Source organism: Mucor mucedo (assembly GCF_025094135.1).
Source record: "Mucor mucedo strain NRRL 3635 chromosome Unknown EV154scaffold_40, whole genome shotgun sequence".
Lineage (NCBI taxonomy): Eukaryota > Fungi > Mucoromycota > Mucoromycetes > Mucorales > Mucoraceae > Mucor > Mucor mucedo.
The window spans coordinates 193,442-219,200 of record NW_026252324.1 but is presented as its reverse complement, the minus strand read 5'-3'; the positions used below and the strand labels follow the sequence as shown (position 1 = coordinate 219,200).

The 25,759-nt window shown below is 38.0% G+C and overlaps 11 protein-coding genes across 11 annotated transcripts; 7 read left to right on the top strand and 4 right to left on the bottom strand.

The window, feature by feature from the left end:
* Positions 1–57: 57 nt before the first annotated feature.
* Positions 58–2,491, top strand: EV154DRAFT_419825 (uncharacterized protein; the record flags this gene model as incomplete). The annotated part of the gene is made up of 6 exons (XM_051595917.1): positions 58–301; positions 377–493; positions 674–874; positions 1,259–1,418; positions 1,481–2,204; positions 2,279–2,491. The coding sequence occupies 6 exons, from the start codon at positions 58–60 to the stop codon at positions 2,489–2,491; spliced, it is 1,659 nt and encodes a 552-aa protein (XP_051458195.1).
* Positions 2,492–6,652: 4,161 nt separating this feature from the next.
* On the top strand, positions 6,653–9,274 carry EV154DRAFT_507170 (fungal-specific transcription factor domain-containing protein). Its single transcript, XM_051601377.1, has 6 exons — positions 6,653–6,792; positions 6,855–7,065; positions 7,136–7,316; positions 7,373–7,543; positions 7,606–8,476; positions 8,551–9,274. The coding sequence occupies exons 1-6, from the start codon at positions 6,715–6,717 to the stop codon at positions 9,130–9,132; spliced, it is 2,094 nt and encodes a 697-aa protein (XP_051458194.1). The 5' UTR covers positions 6,653–6,714; the 3' UTR covers positions 9,133–9,274.
* On the top strand, positions 9,223–11,519 carry EV154DRAFT_216111 (uncharacterized protein). Its single transcript, XM_051594400.1, has 5 exons — positions 9,223–9,363; positions 9,419–9,500; positions 9,557–10,349; positions 10,414–10,930; positions 10,990–11,519. The coding sequence occupies exons 1-5, from the start codon at positions 9,312–9,314 to the stop codon at positions 11,121–11,123; spliced, it is 1,578 nt and encodes a 525-aa protein (XP_051458193.1). The 5' UTR covers positions 9,223–9,311; the 3' UTR covers positions 11,124–11,519.
* Positions 11,153–12,734, top strand: EV154DRAFT_216119 (uncharacterized protein). Its single transcript, XM_051594401.1, has one exon. It carries the CDS (start codon positions 11,236–11,238, stop codon positions 12,409–12,411), a length of 1,176 nt encoding a protein of 391 aa, XP_051458192.1. The 5' UTR covers positions 11,153–11,235; the 3' UTR covers positions 12,412–12,734.
* Positions 12,735–13,454: 720 nt separating this feature from the next.
* EV154DRAFT_419980 (S-adenosyl-L-methionine-dependent methyltransferase) lies at positions 13,455–14,696 on the bottom strand (the record flags this gene model as incomplete). The annotated part of the gene is made up of 5 exons (XM_051595930.1): positions 13,455–13,879; positions 13,931–14,135; positions 14,204–14,292; positions 14,354–14,597; positions 14,649–14,696. The coding sequence occupies 5 exons, from the start codon at positions 14,694–14,696 to the stop codon at positions 13,455–13,457; spliced, it is 1,011 nt and encodes a 336-aa protein (XP_051458191.1).
* A 55-nt stretch (positions 14,697–14,751) lies between these two features.
* EV154DRAFT_537849 (Thg1 C terminal domain-containing protein) lies at positions 14,752–15,509 on the bottom strand (the record flags this gene model as incomplete). Its single annotated transcript, XM_051604236.1, has 3 exons — positions 14,752–15,274; positions 15,337–15,381; positions 15,433–15,509. The coding sequence occupies 3 exons, from the start codon at positions 15,507–15,509 to the stop codon at positions 14,752–14,754; spliced, it is 645 nt and encodes a 214-aa protein (XP_051458190.1).
* A 339-nt stretch (positions 15,510–15,848) lies between these two features.
* Positions 15,849–16,329, bottom strand: EV154DRAFT_442617 (H/ACA ribonucleoprotein complex subunit 3). The gene is made up of 2 exons (XM_051596996.1): positions 16,231–16,329; positions 15,849–16,161 (listed from the first exon to the last, which is right to left on the bottom strand). Exons 1-2 carry the CDS (start codon positions 16,282–16,284, stop codon positions 16,021–16,023), a joined length of 195 nt encoding a protein of 64 aa, XP_051458189.1. The 5' UTR covers positions 16,285–16,329; the 3' UTR covers positions 15,849–16,020.
* Positions 16,330–16,934: 605 nt separating this feature from the next.
* EV154DRAFT_419893 (beta-lactamase-like protein) lies at positions 16,935–18,453 on the top strand (the record flags this gene model as incomplete). Its single annotated transcript, XM_051595925.1, has 3 exons — positions 16,935–17,370; positions 17,442–18,160; positions 18,217–18,453. The coding sequence occupies 3 exons, from the start codon at positions 16,935–16,937 to the stop codon at positions 18,451–18,453; spliced, it is 1,392 nt and encodes a 463-aa protein (XP_051458188.1).
* A 430-nt stretch (positions 18,454–18,883) lies between these two features.
* On the top strand, positions 18,884–20,784 carry EV154DRAFT_587835 (uncharacterized protein; the record flags this gene model as incomplete). The annotated part of the gene is made up of 2 exons (XM_051606816.1): positions 18,884–19,342; positions 19,407–20,784. The coding sequence occupies exons 1-2, from the start codon at positions 18,956–18,958 to the stop codon at positions 20,781–20,783; spliced, it is 1,764 nt and encodes a 587-aa protein (XP_051458187.1). The 5' UTR covers positions 18,884–18,955.
* A 1,658-nt stretch (positions 20,785–22,442) lies between these two features.
* On the top strand, positions 22,443–23,573 carry EV154DRAFT_507157 (uncharacterized protein). The gene is given in 2 exon segments (XM_051601376.1): positions 22,443–22,475; positions 22,488–23,573. 1 exon segment carries the CDS (start codon positions 22,538–22,540, stop codon positions 23,378–23,380), a length of 843 nt encoding a protein of 280 aa, XP_051458186.1. The 5' UTR covers positions 22,443–22,475; positions 22,488–22,537; the 3' UTR covers positions 23,381–23,573.
* A 9-nt stretch (positions 23,574–23,582) lies between these two features.
* Positions 23,583–25,551, bottom strand: EV154DRAFT_442612 (asparagine synthase). Its single transcript, XM_051596995.1, has 5 exons — positions 25,464–25,551; positions 25,322–25,410; positions 25,110–25,258; positions 24,542–25,031; positions 23,583–24,485 (listed from the first exon to the last, which is right to left on the bottom strand). The coding sequence occupies exons 1-5, from the start codon at positions 25,541–25,543 to the stop codon at positions 23,599–23,601; spliced, it is 1,695 nt and encodes a 564-aa protein (XP_051458185.1). The 5' UTR covers positions 25,544–25,551; the 3' UTR covers positions 23,583–23,598.
* Between the last annotated feature and the right edge of the window lie 208 nt (positions 25,552–25,759).

Genomic DNA, 25,759 nt, shown 5'->3' with positions numbered 1-25,759 from the left:
TTTTAATTTAGAAATAAATTTTTTTATTATTGTTTACTACGAATTGTCAACAACAATATGGCGGCAGTAAATAAAACGATTAGCAAGGATCAAGAAGAAGAAATGAGCTCGGCATTGATTGCTCAGTTATTGGCAGAAGATAATATGTCTCATGGAAATGGAAATTATTATGCTGAATACAGTAACGACGCTAGAGGATATGATCCTTATCACGCTCAACAAGACATAGATGATAGCTACGAAGAGAACTCGGAAGACGATTTTGATCCAAAAAAGAAGAAGTATATTAGCAAAAAAGATGGTATTTTTTTTTTTTTTTTACTTTACAGTTACACACAGACACTTGTCAATATTAACTTGTACTCCTTCTTCTTAGTCGCAAAGAGAGGACGCAAGAGAAAGGCAACTGTGGCAACAACACCTGCTCCTAAGCTTCCAAAGGAAGTCAAGACCAAACCAACCGGAGCACCTTCACCTGAACCTAGCACTGACAGTACTGCCACCCCGGGTGACACCACCGCCACCAAAGCTACTGTTACTGCTACTGCTACTGCTGTCAAACCTCCCGCCGCCAAAAAACCTAAAAAGCCCTTGGGCGAAGGATTCAATTCAGGCGTCTACAATGAGCTGGAAGAAAAAAACTTTTTGGAAGGTCTCGAGTTATTCGGTAGAGACTGGGGTAAGCTTCAACGACACGTCGCCACAAGAGATTCCAATTCAATCCGAAGTCATGCCCAGAAACATTTTATTAAGATGTTTAGAGATCAGGTTCCTTTACCCGATAAAATAAGAGAATCCGGTGAAGGTTATACTTTATCTGGAAAGCCCTTGGATCCCAATTCTGCCGCTGCAAAACCTTATATGCGTAACTTAGGTAATAATGGTTCTAGTGCCCCCAAAAAGAAGACTGAACCCAAAAAAATGGATGATCCTATGCAAGACGTAGAAATGACGAGTAAGGTACCTATGGAAAAGACAGATGAAATTTCACCCATGGAAGTTGATAAGGCTGCAGTGGATGGAGAAAAGACGGTCATGCAAGCGGAACAAGCGCCTGTGCAAGTGGAACATACATCTATGCAAGTTGAGCATAGCTCTGTACAAGTACAAGAGACACCTGTGTCAGTACAAAATACACCCGTGCAAGTACAAGAAACGCCCTTACAAGAACAAAAGACACCCACAAATGTACAAGAGACACCTAAAAATGTACAAGAGACACCTAAAAATGTACAAGAGACACCTAAAAATGTACAAGAGACACCTACAAATGTACAAGAGACATACATGGATGTTGATACGAAGGCTGTTGAGCGTCAGGCAAAGGAACTCGTGATTGGGGACGATCGTAAAAAGACGCTGATTACAGAATCCAGCAGCGCCAAATCTGCTACACCATCACCTAGCAACTCATCCTCGTAAAGTTGTCTTTTTTTATTATTGTTCACTCTTTTTTATCTAATGCAAATTTTGACTGTAGTACGAGCGATTCTTATGATAGTAGAGGAAGAACAAATTATTCCACATCTCGTTTAAGAAAACAACGCGACCCAAGCTCTGTCAACTATGGTCAGATCAGCAACAATGATGACCCGTTGACGATGATTAAATGTGAGCCTTTCATGGGCAAACCTGGATCCAACGTAAACGGATGTCAACCATTTGAAATTAGTGTAGATTCCAACGTTTTATTAGCCATGGATTTTCACGCGCATTTGATGACAACCGAGGTTATCGGATTTTTAGCTGGTAAATGGGATAAAGAAACCATGCGTATGAGTATACGTGAAGCGTTCCCTTGTCGATCCATCGAGACCGGACAGAACGATGTCAATGTAGAGATGGATCCTACCAGTGCTATCGAAACAAGAGGGTTAATTGAAGAGCGTCATTTGCAAGTGGTGGGTTGGTACCATTCACATCCTACCTTTATACCCGATCCTAGTTTAGTGGATATTGAGAATCAACGGAATTATCAGTTACTCTGTCGTGAAGATCATCATGAAAGTATGCCACATCTCCCTTCATCTGAACCCTTTGTCGGTGCTATTGTTGGCCCGTATGATCCGGCTTTGCCTGGTTCTGCCAGTGTCATCAATTGGTTTCATGTGTCAAATACAAATACAGATCGTCCGGTGCCTAAAAAACTAATTTATGAATTGAAGGAAAATGATGCGTTGGATCCAGTCGAGATAGAAAGATTGGTAAGAAAATACACTTTCGTCGGTATTCTTTCTTTTTAAACAATTAATCGTTGATACATCTTATTTTTATGCAGTTTGATTTATTATCGACGTACAAGGATTCAAGGGAAAAGGTTGTTTTTGGCGAGCATTGGCGTCAAGATGCATCCGAAACGAAATTACAGAAAATGATTAAAAGTTTAGCATCGCGTATGCCATGGATACAAAGGCAACTCAAGTCAGAAAATAATTTAGACTTGGATGATATGTTTTTAAACAAGGTTCAGTCTTCTTTAAAGGACTGGTAACAAACAAGGCTTTTTCAATAAATAAGATTACAAATCATGCAAAACTAGGTTACACACATTGGCCCTTTTTTTTTTTTCTTGAATCGACGGAGTTAATTTTGTGGGACGATAGAATCAGAAAATTTTGAAGATAGTTTAGCTTAAAGATAAACTGATCAGAGTGATATGTTTTCTCTCTAGAGACCTTTATGCCACTTTATTTGTGGTACATTAGTTATTGTGTTAAAAAAAAGGAGGGTTGGTCGATATAACATCAAGTATGTTGCAATAACCATCTTTTATGGAGCCATTCCGCAATTTTTACAATTTAATCAATCCTATGATTTTAGGTCTTAATTTATTATTGTGAATAGAGAATGTATCGGTTTTTATGTTAAGCGTGTATTAAAGATAAAGACACCCTCATATCGAGCAAACTTTTGGGCTGGTATCTATTGTTATTTCAGCGTTTTGCTTAAATGGTTGTCATTCTTTTGCTTACCTAGTCCTTTGGTTGTAGAATAGCAAGAAATAATAATGGAAAACCAAAACTTTAAGACCATCCGTAGTGGGAGTTATTTAAGGCTTCTAGTGGATCTGAGGATTGTTATTCTTTCAGATGCTGTGCTGTTAAAACAGCTTGATTCAGACTATGAGGTCCTCAGCAGTAGTCCCAGAAAGCGCTGTAAGCTTAGCTTACACACCGCAACTATTCTCAGCTTGTGGAAATAATGGGCGGTGGGCCTGACGTAAAAGCAACCAAGCATGAACTCTTTAAATGTACATATGGCGTGATGAAATGAATCTCAAGGTATTATCATATAACTGTTGATAAATTATACCACTTATGTTTATAATATTTTATACATCTACATCTCGGACAGTTAGCAGCCATTTAATCAGCAGCCTTTATAGAAAGAACGATAACAAGCGGATTTTACGCTTGAGTGCTATATTGTTATGAGCTCACTATCAGCCTCTTTTTTCGCAGCCCAATTGATAAAAGCCACCAAATGTCCTGTTGACATTTTGTTTTCCTCTCCTCGCTTAAAGATACCCGAACATATCAGTCAGGTACCAGCTCTCCTTCATCCGATCTTGGCTCTTATTTATGGTTGTACTTTGATAAACTGAGACAGCCCACCTATTGAAGGATGAAAATACGCGAGTAAATTTGAATTCCGTCATGAACAGCAAATATTTCTTTGCATCAAAGTAAAAAAAAGAAAAAAAAACTCATCAAATAAAAAAATTTAAAAGTTTCATCTTTATTTATATTTCTTTTTACAGTGGAAGAGATCAAAGAAGTTAAGAGGAAGGTGACAGGACAAAAATGCCAATTGATCTGAGATATTATCTCAACAGCTTCAACAAAACGTATTTTAAAGAAATTAGACGGGAGCTTTAAACAACAAAGCTTTGATGTGGACTATTCTGCAGATATATTTTGGAACTCTGACTGGTTATGACGCTTGTCTTTCTCTAAAATGAGATTTCGCTCAAAATTCAACCTCGAATCTCGAAGTAAGTTTCTGTTGATATTTTCGACTATTGGATTTTGTTAAAAAGACTCTGCGACAATATCATCTACTTCTGATTTATGATTCTTCTCAGTTACCGTTAATGTTTGCTCTTCTTCTTCTTGACCGTCTTCGAGCTTTTTAATCACAATTTCCTATCCATACTGAACTTAGATATAAGAGTTTTTTGTCTGCCGACAAAGTAAAAATGGGCATAAATCTCTACTGAGACAATAATAAACTCGTGGCTTTCAAGAAACAAGCCAAGTTATCCCGTTTACGTCTATTTTAGACTTCTCACGAGCTCTTGATTAATTTATCAGTTGTTTATCTGTATTGCTTGACCACAGCTCCTTATCACCAAATTCTTTCACTGCATTCTTAAAATCTTTGACCATGTTGTGAAAGACGTTGTATATAATAAGCCTCGACGATATTCAAGTGCATCGAAAGCGATATAATTCTCCTCAATGTACGCGATTATAGTTTCTTTTTAAGGTATATTGGGCGCTTTTGTAGATGTAATCAATGTAGAATATGAAGAAAAAAGAGAAAAAGATGAAGTCAAACGTGAATTGATTTACGCATCTCTAAGGGACAGTCGGAGTGCACGTAGTCACAACGTAAGATCTGTGATTTGGCTATCCCTTAGACTTGGAAACAAGAATATATTATCAAAAACAATATAATAATTACGAATACATGTATATTGAATGATTTGTACTTGGTTTGAAAGGTCTACCATCACACCCTCGCCTTTAAGCTCGTTTGATCATAATCTTACGCAAAGATATTAGGGTAAAGTCCAAACAAGTAGCCGAAAGTAAGTTATAACACACATATACTAGTTTGGACTATGTTGGTTGTGATAAATTTGTAGCTAGTTATAATTATCAAGTTATATTGACCTCTTGGTGTCTATTAAAATATCATAATCTCAACATTACGACTACGCGCACCCGGCTGTCCCCAAGAAACCCGATTTTTTTTTTTTTTTTTTTTTTTTTTTTTTATGAAAGAGGCTTTGTCTTTATTATTTAAAGTCAACAATGATCGATTGATTTATGCACATTTAGGCATCCCCTTAAATAAGTCTTAAATTTTACCTTGTTTTTATTTTTTATATCAGGTACACATCAACAACAAACACCCACTTCCAACATGGTGGTTGGAAATGCAGAATTTTAATCTGTATTATGATGAAGTAATTTTATACGCTTTGGCTCAAAACGGGTGATTCTAATTTGTTGCCAATTCATTATGGTAGTTGCCTTCTAATCTGTTTCATTGTAGATGAGTTGAGTAACCCTTTTTTAAGAGCAACTTCTTCGCTTCGGATTAGAAGGCAGCCCTGTTGTTACTATCAATTCTTGACAACTCTGCCACGGTAAATTTAAAGTTTGAGATATTAAAAAGATTTAGAAATGCGGTGATATACGCCAGCTTAGCGACATCAAAGCTCCCGGTTGATCCAGAGACTTCATATAGTAAATTTCTACCTTCAACTCATTATCTAGACATGTTACCTGGGTCATTCTACTCAACAAAAAAGTGGACAGTATAACTTCATCTTGCTGCTGGACATGCAGAAAAAAAGTAATATTTAAAGCCAGCAATGAAATCATGCACTTGGTCATACAAGTTATTTTACAACAGTTTAAACTAAAGCAAATAAAGAACTCGATAGTAATTTTTGCATGATATACTCGACCTCTATTATTCTTCTTGTGAAAGTTCGGGGACTTCACAATTTAACAATATGGTAATGGAATTTGGCCAAACTTTAGTTCGTGAAAACTCAGCTGTTTATTGCAAATCCCTTCTACATTGAAGGTAGTTTTGTCTCTCCGTGGGTAATGGAAATAAGTAAAAAAAAAGGGAGTGTTGCTAAATGAATGGTAAGAGGTTAATGGGAAGCCTTGAGCTTGACCAGGCCAGCTATTTGTTATAATGTACACATATGTTGTGTTATAGGGAAGCAAAAGACATTAGCCAGCATATACATAGTTTTAAGCATATATTTATAAAAAAGGGATAGATGGATGAATAGGGTTAGATAGTAATTTGTGGGGCTAATTTGATCCAATGATTTTGTGTCCGATTACTAGCGGCTCTCCCCCTCTATTGTTGGGTTTATAAAAAAGATGAATAAAACAAAGGTCTGTTCTAACATTCATTACGTGAGTGTTTACAAAATGTTTAAATGACACATGTTGCAATTTCTAAATATTTCGATAAGTTGGAGCAGAGTGGAAGATTCAAACCATCGGTCTAAACCTGTTCTCGGGCTATGATCTTTCAGATTGCAGTTATCATATCTGATGTGGTATTCAAAAAGATGTTATACTGAAGTTACTCCAAGGTTCTCATATGTTGTGTATAGTATGCAGACTTTATGACATGCATGGTTTACTTCTAAGTCTTATACTTAGATGCGCTTACAAAGCGAGAGGATATTCAAAGTCCCTATATTAGGTCCTTGTACAACATCTGGGCGTAATTCAGCTGGCCCTGTCTTTGTCATCGGTAGTAAATGTGATTCTACGAATTGGCAACGATCAAAAAACGTGGTTTTTTGTCTTTTTGAAACTTCGCAAATCTAACCGGAGTATAAAAGGGTAGTAAAAGAAAATACACGGCACACACAGTTTGGGGGAGTTTCTTTTTTTTTTTTTTCAGTTGTTGATTTTCTCTCTTTTCACTCTCATATCAAATAAAATAAAAATGCAAAAAGATTCCGAAAGCAAAGGAGGTATCAAAAGAAGAATCACACAAGCTTGTATATTATGTCGAAAGAAGAAGGTTACTTTCTTTAATAACTATATAAAAAAAGAAAGTCATTAAATGTCTGTGTGTAAAAATAGATCAAATGCGACGGCGCCAAACCTGAATGTGTTCATTGCCTGGACGCCAATTTGAAGTGTCAATATACCGAATATAAAAAACGTGGACCACACAAGGGTTATGTGCGACTATTAGAGGAACGTCTTGCTCAGTTAGAAAAAAGATTGGCAAGTACTGGAGCTGAAGTTCCACCCCCCATTTCGCCTCTTTCACCCTATTCTCCACCCAAGCGTAAATATATCCATGTATGCCTATGAACCCAAGAGATAAAGGCATTGATAGTTTTATTTTATGTATGTAGAGCACCATGTGGTTGTGGATGATTTTCCGCCTCAAGAAATCGTGACTCACTTAATTGATTTATTCTTTCAACACATTAACTCGGTATTCCCATTTGTGCATCGGGCCAGACTAAAGCAATCGATACTAGACGGCAACGTGTCAAAACCTTTGATCTGGGGTGTTATGGCTATTGCTGCCAGGTAAACTAGTCGAATGATTAATTTTTTTTTAAAAAAATGACTAATAAATACAATAGATTTTCAAATCATCCTCAAATCATAACAGACCCTCCCTATTGGGCAGGCGAACGATTTGCAACAAAAGCCACTTCACTCATCAATGCTTCTTTATTAGAACCCACTATTCCCAATCTACAGTTCTGGGGTATTATGTCTTGCTTAGAATATGGCAGAGCATCCGGATCAAAGTAAAACAAAGCCTTAAAAAAATATATTATTTGACGTTGACCTCTATTCTGCATGACTATAGAGCCTGGATTTATGGTGGTATTGCAGTCCGTATCTGCCAAGAATTAGGTCTAGATAAGGAAGAGACGTTAAAGACACCGATCTTAACCAAATCAGGCACAATAGATTATGTGGCGATGGCTCTTCGTCGACGTATCTTTTGGAGTTGCTTATGTATTGATAAATTTGCCAGTACGAGTACAAATCGACCGCAAGGATTTGAAATTGGTGATTATGATGTAGCATATCCTAGCCTGAGTGAAAGTAGTCTACTCCGAGACCCTTTGCATGCCCTTACCATAGATAAACATACCATTGCCAATGACCCTCTCATGGACGTCGTTCCAAGATATATTGATGTTCTCGAAAGGTTTGGTGAGGTTTGTAAGTACATGAGTCGGGCTAAAACAAACACATCGGCCGTGACATGGCCTCCTATTGCTGAATCTGTTGTGCTCGATGCCCGTATGAAGCACTGGTTAGAGTCTTTACCAGAAGTATATCAGTTTTCACAAGCACATCTCAAGTTATACAAGGAAAATGCCAGTCAGAATTATCTCAATTTCTGGCTGTGTTCACATGCCATGTATTGTACAGGCATGTTGGCTTTGCATCGTGGTAGTCTGGCGTATAGCGATTTGACAGCATCAGATTTACCTCCCGATGTCTATGATCGTATCCAAGCTAGTATTCATGTGTGTAAAGTCAATGTGAATATTGCCACCGAAGTGTTTCAAGCGCTACATGATGTTTGTGGTGTCAATGTCCTGCCTTACATGTGCTATTGTGCCTATATCTTTTCAACTGTGCTGATGACCTCAGCTTTTTCGTCTGACCCGGTGTCGTACCGCAAGAGTAGTGCTAGCCTTGCAATTTTATATGACATGATTGAGGTAACACTTGTCATTTCTTTTTATTGTGATGCATCGTTGACGCTTTTTTTATTTTTCACACTTTTTAAATTCAGCTATTGCGTCCTTATTGGCCAATGAGCGAGAGATTAGCGTCAACAACACGGGATATGTTAGCGGCACATAGTCGATTATACGATGTTCAGGAGCAACAGCAACGGCATGAGTATGGGTTTGATAAGAAGGGATTTCCGATACAAGCCCAAAGTGGTGACGAAGTACGATCTATGGGGCCAATTTCGTCCTCTGTGGCACCAGCAGCGGGTGTAGAGACATCACAACGACAACAGCAACAACATCAGCATCAACAACAACAGCAACAACAACAACAACATCATCATCAACAACAGCAACAACAGCAACAGCAGCAACAGCAGCAAGTGCGATATGGGTATATGGATAATACAATGCCCATGCAGATGCCAATGTTACCTTATGGACAAGATAGACCCGAAGAAGTTGACTTTAATAGTTGTGCTTACTTGTATGATTCGACGTTATTTGGACAGATGGTATTGGATTCAACCAAGGTGAATAATTCAGAGATGAATTATTTACCGCAAGACCAGTATAGTGCCATGTTAAATGAAGCGAACTATCCGTATGAAAAGGGCTCGTGGGGTAATTCATGTCAATAAACAGAGTTACACACGCATATAATAAAGGGTTGTCTCTCAGATGACCTTGGCTTAGTTTTTTTTTTTATCTTTTTTTTTGCCCAAGGAACACAAAGTAAATAGTCTTATAAATAAATGTTTTTTTCATACCTTTTTTTCTTTCTTTTTATTCTTCTCATACTGAAAAGAAGAGAGAAAAAATGCCCAAGGAAAAGTTTCATTATTTTGATTATGATCGACTTATTAGTATAGGTATATAAGAACAATAAGAAATTGAAAAGAACTGTCTTTTAAAGTGTCCTATTAGATTTTGGTTCTTCCTTGACAAAATTTGCATATTACGATATCCGAAACGAAAAGCTCGAACTTGACTATACAAGTACCTGTAGGTAAAAATAGAGACACCCACACATAGTATTATACCTTTCACTCATTGACATTCTAGTAACCAACCTTCTGCCTGTTTATACACGGTGGAGGATGAAGATTATGACAATGCAGTTTTAAAAGAATGGGGCAATGGAGCTGAATATGCACGACGTATGAATCTCGGTACAGTCTATGTCGATAACTTGCTGGACAAAGTCGACCATCTTTTCCACCTTCAGCCCGAACCACTGGAGAATGCGCTTGATCGATTCTTTAAACGAGCCGTGACAGACCATTTGAGCAAGGTACACAGTTTTATCAACTCGTTTATTAACGATAAGTACCGAAAGAGCTGTGATGGATCCAAGAACAGATATGTCATGACTCATCCATCGCATTGGTCCAAGGCACAAGTGAGTTATCTAAAGTCGCTGGCGGTGGAAGCGGGAATCGTCAGTGCAGGTGATCATCCACAGCGTTTGATCATGTATGACGAGACAGAAGCCGTACTACGGTTTGTACAAGAGCAAAGCAAGCATCACTCAAAGAGGGCTCAGCTAAAACAGGGACATGAGTACTTGGTGTGTGATGTGGGTGGGACAAAAGTAAAGATGGGACATTATACCATGAAGGAGCCTATCCATGACGGTGTCTTAGGTCAACGTCGCATGCCTTGGCCCACCAACGAGATTCCCAGTACATTTGTCCAGGGCGGAAAAAATATTGTGGAAAATCTCGAATTGCTGGCCGTCAAGAAGTTATATCCCAATCATGACTTTGAGATACAATTCTTTGAAGACAAATTTATTGATAGAAGAAAAGAATTTGCAAAGTTAACTGTGGAACCAACCTTTCAAAGGATGATTGTGGTAAGTGTGTTTCTTTTTCTGTCTTCTATCCCTCTCAATTTAATGCTGTCATGTCTATTAAAAGGGCTTTTCGGGTGAATCATCCGAGACACGATATATTCCAATCCCATTTCGCTTACAAACCAAATCATTTCGACCTGACGAACTACAACGTAAATTCTCATTCCCGCGTATCTTTGACGTCCAAAAGGACCGTGGCAGTGATAAATTAGCGATTCAGACACAAGAGTTGATTGACGAAGTATACTATCCTGTAGCAGAAAAAATTATGTCCTACATCCGAAACGTCATTCACCTCTATTTCCACAAGGTGAAGGCCATGATTTTAGTAGGTGGCTTTCGGCACTCAGTTTTCATGCTAAATTTGATCAAGAAGGCATGTGCAGAAAAAAAACTGATGCTGATCATACCGTCTGAAGAGGACACCAGTAGCGTAGACCAAGATCGTTATAGGAGCTTTGAGGTGGTATGTGGCGCCATCTTTAAAAGCATGGATACCTCGGCTGCACAAGACCCCGTGCCTAAAATTGAATATGACGGAGTGAAGGAACCCGAATTCGCTAATGTCATTATCTATCTCGGTATTGTCTGTGTTCTTATTTCTGTAAATGTGTAATTGTTCTAACAATAGTCTTCTTAGATTATGGCCTGGAAAGTACCCGATGTTCATTTGCCACGGCTCAACACATGTTTCATATCACTGAATGGCCAGGCCAAGATCACTTGTACGATTTTAATTTCCCTACATTTAATACTGTGCTTATACCCAAGTAAGTAACAAAAAAACGAGACTGATTGATAATTGGCTAACTCTATTTTTTTCTTAACAAGAAGCAACGGAAAGAAAATCCTAAGTTTGAAAGAAAAAGGAGTGAATTTGGATGAGATGGGGTATGAGAAATATTATACATTTGAACGAGATGAGTATGGGATCACACTTGTATCACATACAAGAAGGTATAATGCGGACATTGTGGACACAAACGAGGAGCAAGTAGAGTCACTGGATATAGCACATATTGTAGAGGATCCGGTGCAAAATATGGTATCTAGTGGATCTGAAACGGATGAAGATATGGAATTAGAGAGGGGCTATGAGGAGAAAGTACAGGAAGAGGAGGTAGATCCGGCCGAGCTGGAGGCTTATATAGAACCTGAATACAGCGAGTCTGATAACGAGGAGGAGGAGGAGGACGAAGAAGAGGAGGAGGAGGAAGAAGAAGAGGAAGAAGAAGAAGAAGAGGAGGAGGATAGTTTACCAGAAGAATACTTTGAGCCTCAACATCTCATTGTATCTGACTGTGAAGAGGCTGAAGAAGAAGTATTAGACGAGGTTGACATATTTTGGAACAGACGGTCTAGTGAGCGATATATCGAATCCTTTGAGTACATTGTACAAAAGGAACCGATCAGTGCACAAGAGTTTTCCTTGTTGTATTTAGATTATGTGCGTCATTTTGTATGTAAAGATGTTTCAAAACGCACTGGGTATCATGATGTATCTCGGTATCGATATTGTATTACACGTGATCTAGCACTCGACATCTCGGATCAAGAATTCATGACTATCGTCCGTCGTATAACAGACGTATCGCAATATCGGTACAAGTTGTTGAGTTTAAATCGTGTGGAAGCGTGTGCGATTCATTGCCGAACCTTGATTCATAAGCGAACCTTAAACAACAAACGGAATCAGATTTACTTTTTGCAGGTTCAGATGGACTCCAAACAATGTGCCTTGATGTTACACCATGTGCCTGCAACACAAGATAAAGATAGTCCATTGTCGTCGGAAGAGGAATGGGTAGGCATGTATAAGCAAGCGAAAACAAAAATTGTGGCTATGGATGTCATGGATCAGATCTGTAATCATTTATGGACCCATTTACAAGTGTACCCAAAGCTTATAACCCGTTGTTATCGTCATCAACACTTTGAAAAGCTTTTTCGGTTAAATAACCGACATATATTTAAACGTAAACTTCAAAGCTACCTGTCAAAAGTTGGTAAACCCCCCTTCTTCACTCCCCCTTTTATATTATTTTCTGGTTTTGGTTTTTGACCTTTGTGTCTTTTCTTTTTTTAGACATACTTAGCAATTCATGATAGTGAAAAGACGCATATTATCTATATATGTAATGGAACACACGATTGCTGTCAAGTGGCACTAAGTAATATGGATCTATCCGATTTTGGCATTAGCCCCGCTTTAAACGAGCTTGTCTCGATTATCCAAGCCAGCACACAAAGCCAACATTTATTCCGTGGTATCCAACTTAGCGATATTTTCTTGCTGGGTGAATTTCTGGTGTGTCGCGATCAAGCTAGTTATGTATACATTGAGAATATGTTGATTAGCAAATTAAAGGAGATCAAATTTCATCCGCTGGATAATCTAGTATTGCAACGCATGACGAGAAATACGCAAATAGCCAAGGTGATGATAAAGGATGAAGCAATGAAGGGATCGTGCTCAATTGCCAATGCTGTGTTGCAAGGAGCTATTGCATATAGCTTAGATCCGCGTAATAGGCTGTTTGAGCGTGTGACAGATCGCACGTATGCGCTGTGTGTGCAAATAGTGGATATAGTACCAAACCATGATACCATTGTGTATTTTCAAGAGGGAGACGAAAGGCGGATATCAGGGGATGGAGAATACTTTCCGATTATTTTAAAAAATACAAAGGTCTCGACATTTCCGAATAATGAGGTTGAGCAGTACATTTATCTATCACAAGTTACGAAATGTAAGATTGAAATTGGTAAGAACAACACAAGTTAGTAAGTGTGAGGGAGGGACTATTGAATTTACAATGTTTCTTTCTTTCTTTCTTTTTTTAGGGCTGTATGAATCGGATGAGAATGATATTGCATTATGGACGTTTGAAAATAAACGATTTGACCATATTCAGACATTTGCGTTAGAAAATGGTTACAGCGACTATACTTATCCCATCGTTTTCCATGCTCAACTCTCACAAACCAAATCCTATAAATTCTGGATCACCCATGGACCGGAAATACCATTAGGTGAACCTATTCATATTCGAGAAAACATCTTATTGAAAACTTTTTCGTTATTAAATTGATTTTTTATTTTTGTTATTGAGTAAATGTTTGGTCTTGTAATTGCCATATGCCGTTTCGTTGTATTTCGCCTACTGTCACGTCGACTGTGATGGTGTAACTGCGTGCATCGTTCGCTTGACATCGCATTGATCCCTCTATAACCTGGTGTGCTTTAATTGGTAAAGGATCAAGCCATAAAAATCGGGTTTGATACCAGTGCGTTTGTTCCGTATCTGGACTAGTGGAGAGTGAGATTGGAATTCCACCTGTTGGAGCAAATACAATGTCAAACCAACCGGCGATCCCATGCATCATACCTGTCCTAGAAGATTTCCAGCGAATTGGGATCGTCATATCTTGAAGAGCATCGAGTGTGATGGTATTGAAATCAATGTCGTGTGTGTTTTTGTCATTGGTCAGGATACTACGATGATCAAACTGGCCTACGACAGGCATATCTACAAACTCGATTTAGTGATTTATGATATACATATGTAATAATGACTAACTGAAAAGTTCATGACAAGCGTCAGTATGTAATGCAGATAAGTTGATACCAAGAAATGAATCCTGTTTCCAGAAATCGGCATTAGCGCTTGTTTCTTTCCATAATTTGCTGTCGGTAAATGGAGATAAATGAATTCTACCGGCGGAAGGGAATAACGTGCCTCCTGGCTTTAAATAATGATCTCTTGCATAAATATAACTTTCAAGCTTTTGGAATCAGGGAGAATTCTAATTAATTAAAAATATACAACAAAAGAATTAAAAGAGAAACGTACCATTCTTTCATGAAATAAAAAGACACCAATAGGCTCGGATAAGATGGTGTCTACCATAGGTATTTGCAGGTCGGATTGTTCGATTTTTGCTAAATAGATTCAATTCAAAGTTTATAAAATAAAAAACGTTGTCCTGATTTTACTAATTACCATGAATGATAGTAATTTTATCTTGGAAAGAAGGGTTGTGTTGGATAAGCGTTTGCATTTGATGAGCCATGGTGGATGCTTCAACAGCGTACACATGGGTAGCACCGGCTTGGACTGCGAAAAATGATAAGATACCTGATCCGGCACCAACGTCTAATACGAGTTTGTTTTCAAACCGGGATGGGTTGGACATGATGGCGTTGCGATAGGTAATTGTACGTTTAGTGTCCTGCAACATGTTTTGCTATCAATGATTTAATAAAGGCGTATTTGTTTTTATTTATCTAGTATTTACTTGGTGTTGTAACTGTGAATAGTACTCAAAATAGTGTAAATCATTCATTTTTTTTTTATAAATAAGAATAGAAAAAGAAAGGAAGAAAAAGAAGCGATAGTTTTTATGCATGATTATTGTTTCTTTTTTTTTCCTCCAACAATTCCGGATGAGCATCCCAAAAGGTTTGACCAATAATATCGTCATAAACAGCGGTAGGTATAAGTTTAATGCGTGTAACGGGTTCGCCGTTACGTGGCGAAATGGTGGTGACCTCTGTCTTTTGTCGAATAATGGTGGAACCTTTACGATAGATGGGATCAATCTTGGTGTAATTGATATCGTATTTAGAAAACAAAATTTCGTTTTTATCCTTGGATAATGTGCCCTTCAAGTATTTCTCGGCTTCGATTTCCGTCATGCCACCCTTTAAAACAAGAGCCCAAAAGGTTGTGTTGAACAGGTTATTGATGTGACAGTCTGCTTGTCTCCAGCTCAAATAGTCTCGTAACACTTTATCATTGGGATAACACACTGTACGTGAGTCGAAACAAGGAGCGTATAAAAGTTTGTCGTCTCCAAAATATTCAGCCCAGTTCATGACAAAATTCGAAGCAAATAAACTGACAATGGTGGAAGAGATTTTGCTGTAGAAAAAAAGAATTAGTTTTTGTATGTAATTGTGCCTGTATTACATAATCATGCATACCTCGATCTACGAGAATAGAGGTTCGAACTCTTTGGGATAATAAAACTGTATTTTTGTTTAGTCCACCTTTATTTTTTCTGCGATACACAATAATACCTGTATTCGTCACTCTCTCCATAGGCCATGATAATATCTTTGATGTCCTTCATGACCTCAATCGCACAGCGATTCATCAGATCGATCGATCTCTTGTCATTAGGTTTTTGGAAATTATGACTTTGAGAGAATCTGTAAAAAAAGGGGGTTAAAATAAAATAGAGTTTAAAAAATATCCTCGGGGAAAATATACCTATGAAAACCACGACCGTCGATACGAACAACGAGCCAAGTACCAGGCAAAAGGTTATCGGCTAATTCGAAATGACGAACATATTCATATTTGGAGTTAGCCATGTTGCTGTCAAGTTAAAAGAGTGGAAAGAAAAAAATAAATAAAACGTCAGAAAAGTTTTTATGGAAGGACAGAAAAAAAAAAAAACTTAGTCACACATGTCAAGGATCATTAAGCGAAATGGTGTTGTAGGAAACAAGATGTTTTTTATTTTTTAAATGTGTTATGTTACAAGATTTGGATTAAAAGAAATGTATATAATCCTCCCTTTTCCCTCCCTTTTTTCCTAGTCCCCCAAAATGACATGCTGTTTGTAAATATTGTTGAGGGAAAATATGAAAAAAAAAGACTATTTAATAAGGACGAGCGGGAAGTTGAGTAAGCAAAATGTTGTATCTCTTCTTGATGGTAACACGTTGGCGAGAGAATTTATCATCGGGGGAGAAACGTGCAGGATGAGCTGACTTGGTGGGCAAACCCTTAGGATCGGTCTTCTACTCAAAGAAAAAAAAACCGCATGTTAGTTGCTTATTCTTCCGCCTAAACATGCTCCGTGTTCTTACCTTGAGTGTATAGATACGCTCACCCTTGGGGTCCAAATAATACATCAAATACATTTTTAATTAGATTTATATAACGATAGAGGGAAAAAAATAAAAAAAATATTTGAATACTTCAGAAAGGCCATGACAGAAAAAAAAAACGACTGGTGACTGCTAATGGCTTTTACAAGCCACGACATTAATGCGAAACTCGTACCTTCTACCCTTTTATTAATTATAAGAAATGAAGATTCAATGCATCGACAATAAGGGTTCCACTTCAAACACATTTATATGTAAAATAAACCAACACACCATCTTGATAAACTGTCCTCTGGACACCTTGACAGTGTCAGAACAACCTCGAGACGAGGAACACGAAAGAGATGACGCTCATGATCTCGCCTCCATATTATCCGCATTCTCGGAGCAAGGCAAACGAACATTAGACACACAACATTCTTCTCTAACAACAAGCATACAGAACTGTGATCATCCGACTGCCTTTAGGATACCCGATTTTAGCCTGATTGATATCAACAGCATTGATTTGGTCTTAATATCCAATTATAATTTGATGCTGGGATTACCTTATCTAACAGAATATATGGGATACAAGGGAAGGATCATTGCTACAGAACCCACCGTTGAATATGCAAAGTAAGCTCATTTTTTGTGTTAATATTGCATGGAATTTGATTAATAAGAAAACAAAAAGACAGCGCATGGAAGAACTGGTATCATACCATGGTCAAAGTGCATCCAACATTGACCCAACCTCTTCCACGCATTTCTCTCAGCTAGCACAAGGAAATGCATCCGAGGGCTGGCGCTCCATGTACACCCTAAAGGATATCGCTTCCTGTATCGAGAAAGTCCAGCCTGTGCGATATACCGAAAAACTATCCTTATTTTCAACATTGGATATCATTGCTTACAGCTCGGGTTACTGCTTGGGTAGCTCGAATTGGGTTTTGGAAACCAGCTTTAAAAAGATTGCATTCTTATCCCCTTCCTCTCTCTACACAAATCTACATCCGGCCCCATTTGACCATGATGTATTGAGACAAGCAGATGTTATTGTAGTAGGAGGTCTTAGTGAACAAATTGAAAAAGAATTATCATTTGAACGAGCACGGACCAAGTTACTTGTTCAAATAGGTAATGCATACATATATAAAAAAAGAAATAGAAAAAGTATCGGTTTACTAAAATAAACCCCCATTTTATAGCGCGTACTATACATTCTCAACATAATATCATACTGGTATCAGCCTCGATGGGTCTAATGTTTGATCTAATTGGAGATATAGACAGTTATTTTAAATCACTTGGTAAAGAAATTGGACATGAGCGACATCAGATTCCTATCTATGTAGCGAACCCAATTGCGGACAAGAGTTTGAAATATGCAAATATCTGTGGTGAGTGGATGAACTCGGGGCGTCATGACTTATTGTACGTACCCGAGATGCCTTTAGCACACGGTAATTTGATGCGTACAGGCGCTGTGCAACCCATTCCGTCGTTAGAGGCCATGTCTTTATCGGGAAAGAAAATTCGAGAACCTTGTATTGTGTTTACGGGAGATCCGAGCTGTCCCTCCGTGGGGTCGCTTAAATGGTTCTTGAACCATTGGGGACAGTCCGAGTTAAATACTTGTGTGTTTATTGAACCAGACACACCTGATGAGATACCCACAAAATGTAAAATGAATTTCATCCGATTGCCACTGGACACACGATTCAAGCTACAAGATTTACCATCCCTCCTAAATACCTATTGGAACGACCATAAGCTGGAGAACGAAAAGCATTTATTGATACCTCGTACGAAAGGTGCTGATTTTGTCAAGGAGGAGCAAGTGCAACAAGTCCACATATATGAACAGGGAGAGGTTTTAAATATTAACGTGAATAGAGATTGGGAGAGAGTCTCGGTGAGCGAAAAGGTAAGAAAGAAATCTCCTCGCTGTAATTTGTTATTTATTTGTTTGACTCCTTAAAGTTGGCTAAATCTATCGAACCTACTATGGTGCCTGCCATCACAACAAACCATGGCGTTTCCATGTCAGCTTGGGCTCCTATCCATGGTTCCTTAAATTATTACAATAATCATTTACAAATTCAACCCACGACCTATGTTCGAGATGATCAATCTCTTGTGCTGGATCGACAAAGTGAGCTGAGGATCAACACAGAATTAAATTCGACGATAAAACGATTTGAAGAGGTACACAAATAAGGGGAGAGCAACTAATTGATATTAATCTTTATATGTTTAGAACTCTATACCCATTCAAATCACTAAAGATATTAACGGTATTACTACCATCGAATTACCTCCTGATATGAATGCTCGGGTCATCATGAACGGTCAATGTACCACAGTGGTTGCAAGTGATGATAAAGTACGTGCACTTTTACGTAAAATCACTGTAACGGATATCCGGGAGTTCTGATAATGTGACTATATTTGGTACACAACAATAAATCATAGCTCGAAAAAATTAGGCACTCTCCTTAATAAGCTTCTTTTTCCTTTTTATTCCCTTTCCTATTTGATTGTTATATATAATGAGCAATAGATTTAAAGTAAGCCTTTTCATTCACTAACAATAAAAAAAAAAGGGTGCGAGTTTAACGATGGTACTCTGCAGAATGACATAAACATAGTGACACCATCCAGTACAAGATCTCTCCGGAAGAACTTTTCTGTCACACCAGTATTAGTTAAGAAATCACCCATGACGACAGATCCTCCACGTTTAAAACCCATCTTGAAGGCACCACCGCCATCGTCATTCATAGGGGCTCGCACATCCCCCAGAAAGAAGTCCGACTGTAGCCAGTTGTCAGATACCACGACTCTAGTTGATTCCAATCGTGGGTCGACAGTAGAACAACCGACAGACAAGAAACCGTTACAGTCATTGCAGACTATCAAACAAAAGTTCTTACCAAAAGAACAGCCACGAGCATGGGATCAGTACAGCATCCCTTCTACTACGGTGCATACTTTACCTAATACCGACTTTGAAGATATGATACAGCAGTTAGATGTATCCTACGCGCAAACTGCAGCTCTCAGGTTTAAAACCATGAGTTTTGTAGATGCTGATAAATTAATTGGAGTAAGGGCCCTTTCTATATTTATTAAGCAGTTGCACACTAACGATGATAAATACAAAAAAAAAGAAATCGGAGCAATTGAAAAAAGTGATAGAATCCATGTATGAAAGAATTCGTATCTACATTGATACGACCAGAGCTACCATCATGAGCCTAAAATTAGATGCACCGCAAAACCAGCATTTATGCCAATTGGGTGATTATGCAGTACAGATGGAACAATTAATTGGAGAATTTCATTTTACGAGTAAATATGCAAACCATGTACAGACGTCTTATTTAGAGCACCTGGCAGGTACATTGTGCCATCATCCAATGGGAAACAACAACTTGAATTTTCTGACAAAGATCCTGGCACGATTAAAATCAATTCTCCTTGAGGAAGATCATTCTTTCACATGGCGTCAGTCAGAAAATCCACTGGATATCCATCAACATATCGATGCCATCATTGATAAACTAGCACGACAGTTCAAGATAGTGTTTGACGCACGCTTGGATCCGGCGCATGACGAATTGATCAAGCAACGTGAGCGTAGTGCTAGTCTTGTTCTGGAGCTAGAACAAAATCGAAGCCAGCGCATCTCGCAAACACAGAAAAAGGAAACTGAGTTAGTCTCTTTAAAAGAACAATTGGTGCAGGAAACTACATCCAGGCAAGCACTACAGAACCGCGTGATAGAGCTGGAAAAGGCCTTGAAAACAAAGGAAGCCTTATTAAGAAACAGACCGCAAGAAACGGACCTGATACAAAAATTGCACGAATTAAAAGAGGAAAAAACTGATTGGTGCAATACAAAAAAGTCAATATTAAGCCGATGCTATACTGTCATTGGGACCAGACAAGAGGATTTAGAACTGGTTGTACAGCACTTGGTTGAAAAGATAAAAAATACAGAATCCCTGCAGCAGTCTCAGGAGAATCAAAATAATGGTCACCTTGTAGAGAACGTATCAGAATCCGATGCGCTCATATCTAAACAGCAAGAGTTGGATCAATTGAAAGAGGATTTCAAACAGATTCTCAAACTTTATAATACAAGAGAATCGGGTTATATTTTACAGTCTGCTAGCACTGAGGCAGAGCTTGAGCGAATATTGAAAGAATACGACCGATTGACCCGCAACATCATAGACTTTAACCATGAGCGCAAAAGATTCGAACAGGAGATCCGAGAACTTCACTCAGAGAACTTGCAGCTGTCTAAAGAGCTGATGGATGAAAAGGTGCAACATATGCCGGGTAGTGATGGCAATCTACGGAAAGAATTTCGAGATTTGATGGCAGTCGTGAAAACGAGCCATGCACAAGAGCTGTTGGAGGCGCTGGATACAAGGAGAAAAATAGAGCATGCGTCAAGACAAAAAATGTCCGAGATTGAAATGAAACGATGGGAAAAAGTAGATATTGCAGTTCAAACAAGCATACAGTTCCCTTTTTAAGTCTTTTTTTTTTCTTATAGAAAAGTAGGGGTGATTTTGGTGCACATAGAAAGGGAAATTTTATATCATCCTAATAAAAACAGACCTATTTTCATGGGCTTTTGGTAGTGATTTACACCAATGTAATTATAAAACCAAAAGCTAATCATTTGAACAAATCATGCCGAAATGTTCAGTCTTTTCAACAATAAAATATATAAATATACAGAGAGTTGAGACTATCGTAAGCTAAAAAATATTTAGGCAGCCATGTGAGCTAAAAAAAAAAGGGCATGCAGCCATATAAAAACAGGTTTCGCGCCAAGAAAAAAACATTCAAATGTATGAATGATACAGCATGTTTAGTTACATGTCTTGATAAAACATTGACTAGTGAGCGATCTAATATCTTAAATTGATTCACATGCAGCGTACACCCCACGGGATTTCTGTTTAGTCGTGTTCGGACATTTTCCCCAAAGATTATAAAGATGTGAACACAAAACTAAATGATGGTCTGTTTCATGCGATGGCCCTATTAAAATATGCTCATTTGAACCACCCAGTTCAAACTCATGACGACTCATGAGTACCCTGGTCTTTCAGTGATAATAAGGTTTAGATGGATCCGACTACGTAAGTGCGAAAACATGAAATCTAATGGATTTTGCACCTACATTCAAGAGGAGCCATTGAAATTTCTTGTTCCGGCTTTTAAGACGAGAAAAAGTTAAACTGAATAATACCAGGGTTCTCCGTTTAGTTTCCAGTTAAACATGTTATTTTAGACAGAAAATACAAGACTTATTTGCCCTTGTATGGATATTTATTTTTTTACCTTGTCCAATATACTTGCTGTATAAAATATATATTTTTATTTGTCTAAATACTCTTTTAAGTTTATCCGAAAATAATTTTCGTTTGTCCGAATTTAGAGTGCTAATAGTAAAATCACAATAAAAAGAACTAGCCGCAGCGTTTCTATGCATACGATAATTGTAAAAAAAAAAAAAGTTTATTGCAATAGTTACGGGCGGAGCGCACCCCCTTTGTTAAGGTGCTCAAGTATCAGTCTGACAGATTGTCAGGCCTTGTTATTTGTGGGACTCAAATGATATCATCTTTTTTATAGTAGACGCGGTGTAATCACACATGCGAATTTAATAGCTTTTAGAAAACCGACAGGGCTTTGAATGTAATAAATGATAAAATTTTTGTTATGAATGGTTACACTATAGATAACAATGTTGATAATTTAATGTGCATATGATAGTGATAGATAAATTCCAAGGAGTAATAAAAGAGAAAGAAAAAAAAAACTTTTTTGTTTGTGCGATTAGATATAAAAAAAAATAGGGCATAACTTCTTAATTTGGATATTAAAGATAAGTCCACAGGGAAAGGGTATTTTTGATATATATATAATTGACACTAAAAAAAAATTAACAAACAAATACTCAGTTACGAATTTATACGACGGTAGATAAGAGATGATAAGTAAACAGCGTTTTACTGGAATAATAAAATCAGTAACACAGAAAAAGGAACGTTTTTTATTTGGAAATCAGGGAAAGTGTGGGAAAAGTTTGATCATTTGATATAATGTAATTGGTAGAGATTATCAAAAATAACACAACATTATTTGATCTACTCCTATATTAAGCATTTCGCTCTTTCTTTTTTCTTTTGGTTCTTATCTTTCACAAAAAAATTTCTCTCTCTCTCTCTCTCTCTCTCTCTCTCTCTCTCACACACACACACACACACTTCTTACTATGGTCTATTCAACCTTTACAGACTTCAAGACTCGCAAAAGATCCTTAACACGCTGTGTTGAATGTCAATCATCCTTCAGACCTCACGTATGGGGTCGCGAAAGTGGTAAAGGCCCTGTCTGTGATCATTGCTCCAGCGGTAATAAGGAATTACTCGATACAACGGAGATTTTTCAAGATAGTGTCATGTTGGATTTCACCACTAAAACAACATCTGACGAAAATATTATCTGTTCAAATTGTCAAGCAACAACCACCCCACTCTGGAGAAGAGATGCAGCGGGAAAAACCATCTGTAATGCATGTGGATTATACTATAAACTTCACCACGTACATCGGCCTGCGACAATGATGCGTACAGTCATTAAAAGACGAAAAAGATGCCCTTCCTCAATTGATAAAAAACGTGTCACTAAATCTCCTTCTCCATCAGCCAATAGATGGCCGTCAACCTCACCTCCTAATCGCAAATTGAGTTTTGATGATAGTAACTGTAGCACAACAAGCAATAGTAGTACAAGTAGTAGCGAGATATTAGAACATCAGGGCTGGAACAATCAAAATAAACCTGTGATTTTACCACCAATTCAATCTTATTACCAGCCTTGCAATCAACATCAAGAAGCTCTTCGGTCTCAACGTTTGGAACTTCAAAAGGAAGTAACAAGATTGTCTCAATTATTATCAAACACTGTTGCTAAATTATCCGAGATTGATACTTCAATGACTAATCCTTGTGCTTGTGCAAAAAATAATGACGAAAATGAAATTGTTGCGAGATCTCTATTGTCGCTAGCAACCACAAAAACTGGTGTTCGACTCCCTTCCCTTTCCATCCAATGAAAATTTACCTTCTTTTTTAACATCTTTTGTAGCTTATTCCATCCATACACATTCCCCCCTCTCCCCTCTCCATTTTTATTATTGTTCTTGTAAATCATACCATTCAAACTTATATATACACACACTCACATAAACAAATCATCTAATAAATATTAATATGTAATATGCTTTTTATGTAAAAAGAAAAAGAAAAAAAATTCTATGATGCAATAATAATTTTAATTTTCGTAAGCAGCTTCGTGAGCTTTTTGAGCACGACCAGAAGGATCGGAGGGACAACCCCAATCAGCACGAGGAATCCATCTAACCACAGAAGCTGCACAAGCAGGTTGAGGGAACCATTGGTCAAACATGACACGATACATATAAGCTTCTTTTGTATCGGGAACATCTTTAGTCCATCTCTGACCAGCGTTGGCCAATTCTTCATCCGAAACCTTACTTTCACTTTCGGCCTTGAGACTATCAATCCAATTATAACCAACACCATCGGAAAATTGCTCCTTTTGTCTCCATAGAATATTATGGGGCAAGTAAGGTTTAGCAGTAGGATCATCGGAGGTATCGAAAGCCTTTCTGATGATGTACTTTTCCATACGACCGGCAGATTTGTTGGGTCGCTTCTCTTCAGGATCAATGTTCATAGCTACCTCAAGAAATTCCTTATCGAGGAAAGGAACACGAGCTTCCAGACCCCATGCCATGGTAGATTTATTAGCACGCAGACAATCCGAAGTGTGTAAATTCTTGACACGGTTTACACATTCAGCGTGGAATGATGCCTTGTCGGGTGCTTGATGGAAATAAAGGTATCCACCAAAAATCTCATCAGATCCCTCACCTGATAAAACCATTTTAACGCCCATAGCCTTGATCTTGCGAGATAAGAGATACATGGGTGTGGATGCACGAATGGTGGTAACATCATACGTTTCCAGGTGGAAAATGACATCATTAATTGCATCCAGCGCTTCCTGGACAGTGAATGTGTATTCGTGATGAATTGTGTTGAGATATTTGGCAACTTCTCTAGCTGCGAGTAAATCTGGTGCACCAGGAAGACCAACAGAGAATGAATGGACACCAGGCCATGATTTAGGCCCACCTTTTTATTATGTTAGCCTTCTTTCTTTCGTATATGTATAGTGTTGTGTAACTTACTGTCGTCAAAGTTGTCATCTTCCTCGGCTTGGCCCTCAGCAATTTTTTCGGTCTCTCGAGCAGCAATAGCAGCAATCAGAGAGGAATCAAGACCGCCGGACAGTAATACACCATAAGGTACCTCAGCCATAAGTCTCTTACGGACGGCCTTTTCAAGAGATTCACGAAGTTCGGTGTAGTCAATAGGGTTATTGGGGATCTTGTTTTCATCCCACCAAGTAGGCTTAAACCAACGGGTTGTTTCATGTGTTTCTGAATCATAAAAGTGGCCAGGAGGGAAAGCCAAAATTTTATCGCATTCTTCATTCAAGGATTTGAGTTCAGAAGCAAAATAGATTGTACCAGGCATCTTACTATCCCAACCGTAATAAAGTGTAGTGATACCAATAGCATCACGAGCAGCAAAAACACGGTTACGTTTCACGTCCAACAAGACAAAAGAAAACATACCATCCAAATGTTGAACAAGATCAGTGCCCATCTCGTTGTACTGTATTTTTGTTAATTTACTTTCAACTTAGACTCTTTGACGCGTCCTTTACGCCCCCGCACCCCCTTGTATATTTACCATATGCATAATCACTTCACAATCAGAATGGGTTTGGAAATGATGAGGTTGCTTCAATTGGTTTCTTAAGTGCTTGTGGTTATATATCTCACCATTGACACAAAGGACAATATTACCATCTTCACTGACAAGAGGCTGAGCACCAGAGTCTATTGTTACACAATATGTTAAACAAATGTACAGTACAATCTCCTTTTTCTGGTATACTTTACCAACACCAACAATAGCTAAACGCTCGTGACATAAGATATTGTTCTTAGAAACGTGGCAACCAGACCAGTCAGGACCACGATGTCTAACCCTAAATGAAGATGTCAATGTCAAAAGCTTTTTTTTAAAAAAACGGAATCTTACTTCTTTGAAAGGTAAAGAGCTCGTTGACGGAAGGCATCAACATTACCTTGATAGTTACAGACAGCAAAGATACCACACATTATTTTTTTAGTGTAAAAAAAGTAGAAGGAAAAGTAAAACTAAACGTTAGAGTGCTTTTTAAGACATTTTTTTTTCTCTGACTGAGACTTTGGGGTGTCAAAAACATTGTTTATCCATGGACGATACCAAAAAAAGTAAGTGATTTTTTTATTTATTTTTTGGATCCCATTTTTTAAAAAGCCGGCATATTTGATGTCGCGCCAGAAAATACCATT

Bases quoted from the DNA above. Each gene is read 5' to 3' on its own strand.
- EV154DRAFT_507170 (XM_051601377.1), top strand. From the start codon at position 6,715: ATGCAAAAAGATTCCGAAAGCAAAGGAGGTATCAAAAGAAGAATCACA. The intron at 6,793-6,854 runs GTTACTTTCTTT...GTGTAAAAATAG, and splicing joins TATTATGTCGAAAGAAGAAG to ATCAAATGCGACGGCGCCAA. The intron at 7,317-7,372 runs GTAAACTAGTCG...TAAATACAATAG, and splicing joins GTTATGGCTATTGCTGCCAG to ATTTTCAAATCATCCTCAAA.
- EV154DRAFT_216111 (XM_051594400.1), top strand. From the start codon at position 9,312: ATGCCCAAGGAAAAGTTTCATTATTTTGATTATGATCGACTTATTAGT. The intron at 10,350-10,413 runs GTAAGTGTGTTT...GTCTATTAAAAG, and splicing joins CCTTTCAAAGGATGATTGTG to GGCTTTTCGGGTGAATCATC. The intron at 10,931-10,989 runs GTATTGTCTGTG...TAGTCTTCTTAG, and splicing joins TAATGTCATTATCTATCTCG to ATTATGGCCTGGAAAGTACC.
- EV154DRAFT_216119 (XM_051594401.1), top strand. From the start codon at position 11,236: ATGGGGTATGAGAAATATTATACATTTGAACGAGATGAGTATGGGATC.
- EV154DRAFT_442617 (XM_051596996.1), bottom strand. From the start codon at position 16,284: ATGTATTTGATGTATTATTTGGACCCCAAGGGTGAGCGTATCTATACA. The intron at 16,162-16,230 runs GTAAGAACACGG...TTCTTTGAGTAG, and splicing joins AGCGTATCTATACACTCAAG to AAGACCGATCCTAAGGGTTT.
- EV154DRAFT_507157 (XM_051601376.1), top strand. From the start codon at position 22,538: ATGGTCTATTCAACCTTTACAGACTTCAAGACTCGCAAAAGATCCTTA.
- EV154DRAFT_442612 (XM_051596995.1), bottom strand. From the start codon at position 25,543: ATGTGTGGTATCTTTGCTGTCTGTAACTATCAAGGTAATGTTGATGCC. The intron at 25,411-25,463 runs GTAAGATTCCGT...ATCTTCATTTAG, and splicing joins GCTCTTTACCTTTCAAAGAA to GGTTAGACATCGTGGTCCTG. The intron at 25,259-25,321 runs GTAAAGTATACC...GTGTAACAATAG, and splicing joins TTTAGCTATTGTTGGTGTTG to ACTCTGGTGCTCAGCCTCTT.